The 11,292-nt window shown below is 46.2% G+C and overlaps 1 protein-coding gene across 1 annotated transcript; it reads left to right on the forward strand.

Annotated features, from left to right (window-relative positions):
• The first annotated feature begins 5,305 nt into the window (after positions 1-5,305).
• slitrk2 (SLIT and NTRK like family member 2) lies at positions 5,306-9,381 on the forward strand. Its single transcript, XM_015400516.1, has 2 exons — positions 5,306-5,394; positions 5,518-9,381. The coding sequence occupies exon 2, from the start codon at positions 5,918-5,920 to the stop codon at positions 8,591-8,593; it is 2,676 nt and encodes an 891-aa protein (XP_015256002.1). The 5' UTR covers positions 5,306-5,394; positions 5,518-5,917; the 3' UTR covers positions 8,594-9,381.
• The last annotated feature ends 1,911 nt before the right edge of the window (positions 9,382-11,292 follow it).

Genomic DNA, 11,292 nt, shown 5'->3' on the forward strand with positions numbered 1-11,292 from the left:
ATGACTAAGACTAAAATAGGTTTTTGTCATTGTGACTAAGACTAAATTTAAAAAAGCTGACGAAATTAACACTGATCTGGTCGCCCTACCATATCAAAAATTTGATGTTTCAGTGAGTGAGTGCTTGTTGCTATGATGCGTCTTTGCTCAGCAGCTTCGCTCGTTGTAAACCAACCAGTCAGCCCACAGCTCATCTAAATATTCATGATCATACAATAAAAGGAAGAAAACCTGTCATTTCATTCTAGGGCTTTTAACCAGGCTTGCATTACGGCTCATAGAACAGCAAATATGCCATTTTCAGCCCAACAAATTACACACCCTATTCAGAGATATTCAGGACCAAATATCCTATATAGTCATCATGGCTATCTCGTTTGTTAATGTTTTACTCTTGCTGCGGCAATTCTTGGTTTTGGCCACAGCTGATTTCAAGTGCCAGTAGCTGCTCCAGAACCAGAACTAGGCGGCTAGTTGTGTCCCCCTCCAGAGCTAAGGAACCAGTGTGTATAGGCAGCAGCCTGCCAGTGCTAGCTCAGGAAAAATGCCCCCTCTGTAACTGAGGAACCACAATGTATAGGTGGCAGCCTGCCAGTGCTAGCTCAGGAAAAATGCTGAGAAGCACAGCGGTAGATCAAAGAAGTCTTTTGTTCAAAATGAAGGGTGGGAGAGGCTAAAACTGGCCTTGGGTATCTATGGAGGCTAACTACGTCAGTTGAGGATCGGACAATTCTGGGAAAACAGAGAAGTGAAAGCAGAAGATGGGGGCTGCAGAGGGCCAGGAGGAGAAAAGAGGTACTTTGGAGAAGTCTGCTAGAAAGATAAAGCAGGAAGAGGCCGTGGCAGCTCAAGGCTAGCCTCTAGCCGTTAACTGTTGGAGGTGGAAGGAAGATAGTTAAGGATCAAAAGAGCCCCACCAGTCAGACTGAGCAAGGCAGCAGCAGCTAATTTGTATCTGTGCTGGAGGTAGGATGAAGAAACAGTCTTTCCAGAGCTAAATTAAAAGAGCTTTTTTACATCTATCTACAAATCTCTTAAAAGCATTCCTTATTTCATCTTTATAAACATTATTTTCTATAAAACTTTTGCATCTCCTAATTTTGTTCTGAATTGTACAATGTTCAGGTTCATGAGACAACATTTTAATAAATTAATGGTTTTAATACTGGACTCAGTAAACAGCAGATTCTGATTTTTGTGATGACCAGACCAGCATTGGTATTTTTGCGTTTTGTGACTCAGCTGCAATTATTAGAGATGGTCTTGCTGGTTATAGACCTATTAACACAGGCGCAGGAATATTTTTTGCTGCCGGATCTACGTGTTGGCTACACTGTATTTTTTGGCAGCATAGAAAAGCTAATCACATTTAAAAATGTGAAAAATCCAATTCTATAATCCCAGAAAAACTGTATTCCTGGTTCTCCCAATACATTTTTTTTGACCCACACTAACTGTTGGGCAGTGGTTTTTCAATTTTCTGTATGGCTCAGAGCACAATATAGAATCTCTGAAGAACAAAAGGTTGGAGGACAAATTAACAATTGTTCTGCAGGCTGTTTAGTCTCTTGGTCCCTGCCATGGAAACCAGGATGTTTATCCTTCCATCCATCCATCCATCCATCCATCCATCCATCCATCCATCCATCCATCCATCCATCCATCCATCCATCCATCTATCCTTTCATACTGTGAATGCCTATAATTGTCAAAAGTAAATCTGTCAGTGTTGATATGCACAGATCAGCAGCAAGAGTCCTGATTTTCTATTAACTGGTCTTAAACTAGTAGATTACAATCATTTGGCTAAAGAATCAATTTTCTCAACATTAGAGCTGCAGCCTTCCTCCTCTGGTAGGTTTTTAAACTTTAAAATCTTTAAAGAATGCACTGTGTTGCAGCTGTTTAAATATGAATGAAACAGCGGGCCATGAATATTTGAAATAGTTGTTATTTACTGCATTTTGTGTTCAAGTTTCTTTTAAAAAGATTTGCATTCATTTAAAGTGTGTGCAAAGTTTCAAGTGTGGAGCTCAGTCATACCTTGTTCTGGACTCTCCTCCCCTCCCTCAGCCGCCTGGCCCTCAGAGGGCCGTGATTGACTTGACAAATGTGCTCTGCAGCCAAGCTCTGACAATAAATACCCAGCTGGCCTCATGTGGAAACCTGCAGACTTCTCCCTTCAACACACTGCCAGCCCATCTATCACAGCTGAAATCTGAGGCGCTCATCCTTCTCAATAAAACAATAAACGCAGAAGCCTGATGTCACTGTCATCATCATATGCACCTATCTCCATCATCATTATCCTCCCTAATATCATTAGAATGACAATGTGAGAGCAGGTGGGTGTCTTTATGACCACACCGCTAAAGCCCCTCTACTCTATAGAAACTGGGGAGTTTTTGCAGTCGGGCACTGGCGGCTTATGTCAGCCACCAGCTTGGAAATAAATGCCCTCACCTTCGCTCCCTTGTATCTGACCTCCTGTCAAAGCCTGCTTAGAGTTCTCATTCAGGCTACAACAAAGCAGCTACGGGGTGGTGAACCCTCCACATTTCCTCTGAGGTCCCATAACCCTCCTGCACACACTGACATCTGCCCTTCAGAAAGTGAAGCAAAGTTAGACACCAAACCTCAATTAGTGGCTTGGTGCTGCCCTTCATGCTGGAAGGGTAGAACCTCATCTGTACCCTGAGGTCAGCTGAGGACAGCTCTGGTCATTCCTTTCTGAACCAAGCTGCTTTTTAAGGTGAACAGCAGAGGTAAAGACTTCAGTTCTTTCAGCGCAGCAGCTCAGTGTTTCGGTTAGTTGGTCCTGGTCCTGTTTAAAAGCTACATCCACACACACAGCGTCTCTCAGCAGAAGGTTAAACAGGTTGAGTTCATTGATGGTGAAACTGATGGAGATCTTGATCAAGGGGTCTTCTGGGAACAAGACAGGAGGAGGAAAAGAAAGAACAAGATGAAGGAATGAAGGATGAAAACCAGGTAGGTGTAACCAGTACTGTGACTGGATGGCGTGGCGGTAATAGGGTGGGGTTGGGTGTGGGAACATTGACCAGGGAGCTGTTAATCAACCACATGGGGCTTTTCTCTTCCTTCCATCTGGCTCATAGACTCTTTATTGGTCTGTTGAGGTTCTTTAACTGCCAGCTATTCTGACTCAATGATGATCAACTGATAAAGAAAACATATTCTTTCCAAACATGTTTTCATACATTTTGAACTTATTAATCTGTAAAAAACAACCTGAAGCCTGCTATTAAAGTGCTTAACAAACAGAGGCTATTATAAATATGTGAAGGTTGAGGGCCTGATAGAGGATCCTCTTCAAATTTTAGTTATGCTCATTTAGCACAGGCTACAAACTAATGTGTCTTTAGATCATCAACCCAAAATAATCTGAATGCTTTATTTTATCTCTATTCATATCGCTATATACTCTGCAGAATCTGTTAGTTCAATCTCTAACGTTCTGCTCTCTCTGCTTTTTCTCATAGTAGCTTCATCTGGTCTGTTCCTGTTTGGCTGTGACTCCATCCTGGAGAGAAATATCAGCTGTGCTGCTGCCATCAACAACTCTGTTTATAGATGTTGGAGATCGGCCTGTTTTCCAGTGTAGTCCTGTTTCTCTGACTGTGAATAGCTGGATGTGCTCTCTTCATCCTCTGACATGGGAGCTGGCTCAGAGCTCGTCTGCCTGGCTGTGTGTTTCCTGGACGGGGCCGCCTGTGGAGCTGGTTTACAGTTGCCTTTTGTATCTCTGCTTCTGTCTCCTTGAACCCCAGTCGGCCTCGGCAGATGGCCGCTCACACTGAGCCTGGTTCTGCTGGAGGTTTCTTCCTGTTAAAAGGGAGTTTTTCCTCTCCACTGTCGCCAAATGCATGCTAAGTGTGAGGGATTGCTGTTGAGTCAATGAGTCGACGCAATCAACTGGTTTTGATTAGATAGTAAACTTTGAATCAATTTAACTGTAACATCTGGTGAACTGAAAAGTTCCTTGCGATGACGTGGTGTGAATTGGCGCCATAGAAATAAACTAAATTGATTTGATGTTTCGTCAGACTATTTAAGGAGTTAGGCTGGTTTAGCAGCTTGTAGCCAAAATGTTCTAAAATCAGCTCCAGTTTGCTGCTGGTTCCTGTCCTCTGGGCCTGATCTCTCCACCGCCACTGATCCCTTAGAGCTGTCTGCTCCTCATTAACTCATGATATCACCGGGGACAGAGGCAAGAACACAAATCCCTACTTTGCTATGTTCTTGTCATGTATGTGCTTAGCGAGAACACAAGTCTGTTCTTGTGTTCTTGTGAATTGAGAAATGGCTTCTGTGAAACAGCTCAACTTCTACTGGATGAAGAGCAGCAGTTATATGGAAAATTCTCCATGGATCGTCCCTTTGACTGGGCCATTCTAACATGTGATCTGTTCTGCTGTGTATTCTGCATGCTGCTGTAACGTTCAGTGTTAATTAATGTTCAGTGGGACTAAAACTCTAATTCTGTGGTTGTGAAACTGACTACATGTCAGCCATTGAGCTGAACACCTCTGGGAAGCTGAGCAAATCCTTACTGAAGCTTTGAGCCTGGAGATAAAATGTCTTTTTGTGTTTGGTTTCCTTTGACTGCTTCTTATGAAATGTTTTCTGGGTATGTGTGCAGAAACAAAGGACATGTATCACAAACAATCTGGCTTTTCTTCTTCTTTAATTAGAAAAGGGCTGGATCTGTGTTTCCTCCGGCACCGGGCCTTGAGCAGGACAGAAGTGCTCTTTTCCCAGCCCAATGTACGACTCTCATTCCTCTGATGATAATGGTCTGTCAATAAAGTGACACGATGAGGGGCTGCGAACGTGAGAGGAAGAGATAAGGAGCAGGAACTAAAAGGAGAAGGAGGGAAATCAGATACATCCAGTCTTTACTGCCGCCTAGTGGTGACTTTTACAACAACCACAAAGAAACGATCGCAGGGGAAGCTTGATGTGAGCAGATGAAGGAGCAGAGGAGCATCTCCATCCCTGATGGGAGCAGAAGGAAACATCTGAGGAGCTGGTCTCCATTAAAACTGTTTCAGAGAAACTCTGGAACTACTTTGGACCGCAGCAGACCGAAAGCCCACACACACACACCGCTTTCACACAGGCGTGTTGGCGCGTGCGTGCTCCTGTTGACAGTGTCGGTGACGTAAGAGCTCCTCTCCCTTTCTCTACCTCTCTCTCTCCTTCTCTCTCCCTCACGCGCGCGCACACAGCCCGGCTCCCGCACCGCGGCAGCAGCAGACTCTCTGTGCTGCTGTCAGTGAGCGGAGCGGCGGAGGAAGAGGAGGAGGAAGGCTGTAGTTCCTGATCTTTTTGCCTCCTCTCCTTCTGATTTCTCTCCTCTTCACTCCTGAGGTTTGAATAAGATCATGAGAAGAAACAGCCTCACGCCATTGCACGCTTTTTAGTTGGAATCTTCTTAAAAAGTGATTTATTTATTTATTTTGTTGCTTTTTTGTTTTTGTGTTTTGATGTCAGGACTGAAATGAGGCGCCTGGGCTCCTCAGGAGGAGCAGCTGATTGGGAATCTGGCAGGAGGAAGGAGCTGCAGTGAGCTGCTGACAAGCCTCCAGCTCCACCAGCTATGAGGGAATCTCTTCATTGCCGTCTTCTTTTTCCTCCTCAGGATTGATCTTTTTTTTTCTTTGTATCTTCAGTTTCAGCTGAAGGTCATCCTGGTGCGTCATGATATCTTTTTAACTGCATACATCGGGGGTGTGCCTTTTGTCCCGCGCGCCTGTGTGTGTTGGTGCGTATATGACCGCTCCTGCCTCCTCTTCCTCCCCTCTCCCGCCTGTGGGAACCCGCTCCCTCCCTTTTTGTGCCCGATGCTCAGGCTGCAAAGTTCAATGCTGGATCTATATTGCGGGCAGTAAACATGCTGAGCGGCGTCCTGTTTCTGAGCATCCTCACCGTCACCAGCTTGACACCGTCTGAAACGCAGAGCCGCAAAACTTCAGCCCTCAAAGACATCTGCAAGACACGCTGCGACTGCGAGGAGCGGGAGAATGTGCTGAACATCAATTGTGAGAATAAGGGATTTACCACGGTCAGCCAGCTGCAGGCTCCCCCCAACAAGATCTCACAGCTCTTTCTGAACGCAAACTTCCTGTCAAGGCTCAGCGCCAACGAGTTCATCAGCTATGGCAACGTTACGTCTCTGCATCTGGGAAATAACGGCTTACAGGAAATTCAGACTGGAGCGTTTAGTGGACTTCGCTTCCTCAAGCGCCTCCACCTGAACAATAACAACCTGGAGGTGATCAAAGAGGACACCTTTGCAGGGCTGGAGAGTTTGGAATATTTACAGGCAGACTACAACTACATCAGCAGCATAGAGCCTGGTGCTTTTAGCAAGCTGAACAAGCTCAAAGTGTTAATCCTTAACGACAACCTGCTGCTGGCTCTGCCTCCAAACATTTTCCGCTTTGTGCTCCTCACCCACCTGGATTTACGTGGCAATCGTCTGAAGATGCTGCCATTTGCTGGGGTGCTGGAGCACATTGGCGGCATCATGGAGATCCAGCTGGAGGAGAACCCGTGGAACTGCACCTGTGACCTGATCCCCCTCAAGTCCTGGTTGGACACCATCTCCGTCTTTGTAGGGGACATCGTGTGTGAGACGCCGTTCAGGCTCCACGGGAAGGACATCACTCAGCTCATCAAGCAGGACCTGTGCCCCCGCAGGAACGCTGGGGAACGGGCGCAGACAGCCTCAGACTCTCACTTCCAAGGGGCCCCACACCCCACCTACCACGCTGGTGTCGTCAGCCCCACCCGCTCTCCTAAAGCATCCCGGCCCCCCAAAATGCGCTACAGGCCCACTCCCCGCCTCTCGAAAGACAGAAACGTCTTTGGACCCATAATGGTCTACCAAACCCGTTCTCCTGTCCCCATGCTGTGTCCCAGTGTGTGTGTTTGCACATCACAAAACCCTGACAGTGGACTGAACATCAACTGTCAAGAAAGAAAGCTACAGAACATCAGTGAACTAACCCCCAAGCCCACCTACCCCAGGAAGCTCCACCTGACTGGGAACTACCTGCAGGTGATCTACAGACTGGATCTGACTGAGTACAGCTCCCTGGAGCTGCTGCATTTAGGGAACAACCGAATCGCAGTGATTCAGGATGGAGCCTTTGAGAACCTGACCAACCTCAGGCGCCTCTACCTGAATGGGAACTACATCGAGTCTCTGTCGCAGTCCCTGTTTGCTGGTCTGCAGTCCCTGCAGTATCTTTATCTGGAATATAACATCATAAAAGAAATTCTACCACAGACATTTAACTCTCTGCACAACCTGCAGCTGCTTTTCCTTAACAACAACCTGCTGAGATCTCTCCCTCACAATGTCTTTGCGGGCACCATGCTCACCCGACTCAACCTGAGGAACAATCACTTCTCTTACCTTCCGGTTGAAGGTGTTCTGGACCACCTGTCGGCGTTCATCCAGATCGACCTGCAGGAGAATCCCTGGGACTGCACCTGCAACATTGTGGCCCTAAAAAACTGGATGGAGCTGTCTAGCACCAGCGTGGTGGTCAATGAAATAACCTGTGACTCTCCGTCTAAGCACGCAGGGCGGCTGCTGCGCTCACTCCGCAACGAGGCCATCTGCCCCGAGCCCAGTGAGCCCCCTCCTCCACAGCTGCCCCCTCCCACAAAGGCCCCAACAGTGATAAGTCCCACTGAGGCCACCACCCCACTTTCTCCGTCCCCCTCCCCTTTTTTCAGCTCAGTGAGCCCCACAGATTCCCACCTCCAGGCCCCAGAGCTGCACCCGGAGGTGCCCCTCTCAGTCCTGATCCTCGGCCTTCTTGTGGTCTTCATCCTGTCCGTGTGCTTCGGTGCAGGCCTCTTTGTTTTCGTCCTGAAGCGACGCAAAGGGGTAGAGCATGTCCCAACAGGGGCCAACAATCTGGATCTCAACTCTTTCCAAGTGCAGTACGGCTCCTACACCCCAGAGCCAATACATGACAAAAGCTCGGAGAGCCACGTGTACAACTACATCCCCCCACCTGTGGGCTCCATGTGCCAAAACCCCATTTACATGCAGAAGGACGGTGAGCAGGTGGCCTATTACCGAAACCTGAAGGAGCTCAGCTTTGGGCCCCTGGACGTAAAAAAGGGGGACATCCTAAGCCGCAGCCCAGGAGCCTACACAATCAGCAGTGTGGATTTTATGGAGAAATCCCCAACGTGTGGCCTGGCCAGCCAGGAGCCTCCAGAGATGCTCTACCAGAACATTGGTGAGAGGCCTAACAAGGAGCTCCCTGCAGCAGCAGGCGCCCCCCCCTTCACCTACAACTTCTGCACGCTGCCTAAGAGACCCTGCATCGTGCCCCCCTACGAGGCCGCCACGGCCCGGAGACACGTGACCAACCAGGACAGGTTGAACAAAACTGTGCTGTATGGCACTCCCAGGAAATACTTTGGACCCGAACACGTCTCCAAAAACAACGAGCACCCCTCACTACTGCTGCCTTGCAAACTAAAAGCCGAGCCGGACTACCTGGAGGTGCTGGAGAAACAGACTGCCATGAGCCAGCTGTAAGGCAGGGACAACCTGATGCTGCCCGGGCAGCCCCCCCACCCCCATATATCTACCTTATCTAATGGTGTTCGTCCCACCTGAAGGACTGGAGCTGAACTAAAGCTCTTCATCGCTTTTCTCCTTTTCTGTTCTTCTTTTCCAGCTGTATAAAGGGAATATAAGAAGTATATTATTATGCAGTTCTATTTTCATCCTGAAAAAATATAAATTATTTGGCTTTATTTCTTAAAGATAAATATTCTGAAGGACTTGGAGAACGGAAGGTATGTAAAGGACAGAACTGTGTAACGTGTGCTTTCAGTCATCTGATCATGTCCAGGCGGAGAGCATCCTCAGTGTTTGTAGGAGTGACGCTGCAGACGGACATTCCTGTACATATGTAGCCGACACAGACAGAGCTGAGTAGTCAGACATCAAGCTAAAGCGATCTCAAAAATCCAACAAGCGGCAAATCTTAACATTATCCAGAAAGTGCCTTTGCACTCATCTATTTTATCAAGGATGCTCTCTGAAAAATGAAAATGTCCTTTTTTCAAAGTGGTGTATTTTAATGAAACAAATCTTTATGTATAATAGAGGATTTATTTGTCCATTTTAAAAAAGATGTGAAAATGAACTAAGGGTGGGTGTGAATTTAGATCCCAGTGAAGGAAAGCCATGTTATTTTTGCTTTGGTTATGGGATGTCTCTGGAAATGTACTGCTGACAGAACATTGTACGCTGTAGAGGAGCAATACGGTGCGGCGAGATTGGGCCATTAAATTTTCACTGAAGCACTTTGTCAAGACCCTGAGCTTCCAGGTAATTTCTTTGTTTCTGTCGGACTGGTTGTGTGTGGGTGTGTGTGTGTTGGGGGGGGTGATCAGTCAGTGGCTGAGGTGTGGTTGACCCTCCTCTAATAGGTTGGATTACTGAAACTGCTCACAGGCTGACAGAAGGAGCTCCTGTTTTTTTATTGGAAATGTTTTGAAATGTTAAATAAAAAAGAACAATTAATCAGGGGTACCAAAGAAGCAACCATCAAACAGAACAAACCAGTAATCCTTCTGCTTCAGAAACAAAATTAAGGCTGATCAGAATTGATGCCAGGGTGGCTGCTGGGTCAGGTTGTCCACAGACTAGAGTACTGGAGCTGAACATGGCTCTTTCATTGCAGCTCTGGGTCAGTTCTGAATCCCACTGTGGTGCTTAGAGTCATAGCATCCTAACAGAAGGATTTTAATTGTAGGAAAGGTCCAGAGAACTGAACTGGATCCTTTTTCAACTCAGATAATTTAAATATGTTATTTGCAGCTTTCAGGTTCTGTTGATGTTGGAACCAACCTAACCTTCAGTGGCTCTTTTTGGAAGCTTCCTGGTTTTGTCATCCTCGTAAAAACAATTTCCTGTCTTGATCCGGTCGTTTAACTCCTCTGCCTTAACAAAAACAAAACTCCAGCTCTTCCTCCATTTATTTATTCCCACTAAACTAATAGGACGGGGTCAGTGCCCTGTTTAACATCTGTCTGAAGCGACCATGTGGCTGGAAAGGCTGAGGGTCCCAGGAGTGACATGAACGTGTAGGACTATTTTTCCTCATTTTCCCCTGTAAGCTTTATGGGCGAGGAATCTTCATTAGTGGAGCCATAAACAGGAGCAAGCAGCAGGGGAGGAAGATGAGCCTGCGTGATAAAATGGAGGTTAGACAGTGGAGAAGCCGTGTCCATCCAGGAGGAGCAGATCTGGGTGGATACTGTCTATGCTGGGTATTGTGTCGCTGTCCAGGGTGCTGAAATGGCCGCATCCATCTGGAACTACAAACTGTTGAGCTTTTCTCTTATTTAACCCCCCCCCCCTCCTCAGTTAACTGCAAATCTTTTCTGGAATAATTGGCGTGCCTGAGCCTGGGGGCTTCGGGGGTTCTGCTTATTACAGCCAAGCTGGTTCTGTTTGCTGCTTTCAACCTTTTTCTCCTAATCATTGCTTGATTTGTTTGCAGTGAAGGGCAATTTCAGCAGTCTCAAATGTTGCTTGCTTTTTCTCCAACTTTCAAACAGATTTCACAGCTCCCTGGTGACTGGTAAAAAATAAATCCTGGGAGAGAGAATTTATTTTAGACTGTTGAAAGCCTAGACAGCGGTCCTTGAAGTAAAAACATGCAGCAAAGGCAAAAATGTGGAATCAGAACTACGTTTTTTAAGGCCTCATCAGTTCCTTGTAGACAAATGGTGCCTTTTATTAAAGTTATGGGTTCATTTTTACGAGTTTGAGGTTAATGCAGTGCAGTTATTTCAGTGCTATTTATTATTATTAGAATCCTGTTTTAGATTTTATTCAGCGTCAAGATTGTTAGAGCTGTTGTTCTAGATTATCCTTCCCAATAGAAACATGCTTGAAATTCTACCCTGTGTGGGGTTCTGTTGTGAGCTCCTGAGCTGCTAGTATCTTACCTCCTTAAATGTAACAACAATCATAACACATTTTATGCAAAGCGCTTTTCTAAAAACCTGAAAACACTTTAGAAGAATGAGGGAAAATTCCAAAAACAACAGTAGATCAATCAGCAAAACATTTTATGCTGAAAACAAACATATTAGCATAAAACAGGACATAAGTTAGACTTTAAAAGCTGTTCTATAAAGGAGATTTAAAGGAATAGTACACCCAAAACATGATTAGCCTTCATTTTCTACTCACCCCCATGCTGAACAACACTCTGG

Source organism: Cyprinodon variegatus, unplaced genomic scaffold (genome assembly GCF_000732505.1).
Source record: "Cyprinodon variegatus isolate N-32 unplaced genomic scaffold, C_variegatus-1.0 Scaffold1113, whole genome shotgun sequence".
Taxonomy (NCBI): domain Eukaryota; kingdom Metazoa; phylum Chordata; class Actinopteri; order Cyprinodontiformes; family Cyprinodontidae; genus Cyprinodon; species Cyprinodon variegatus.

Bases quoted from the DNA above. Each gene is read 5' to 3' on its own strand.
- slitrk2 (XM_015400516.1), top strand. From the start codon at position 5,918: ATGCTGAGCGGCGTCCTGTTTCTGAGCATCCTCACCGTCACCAGCTTG.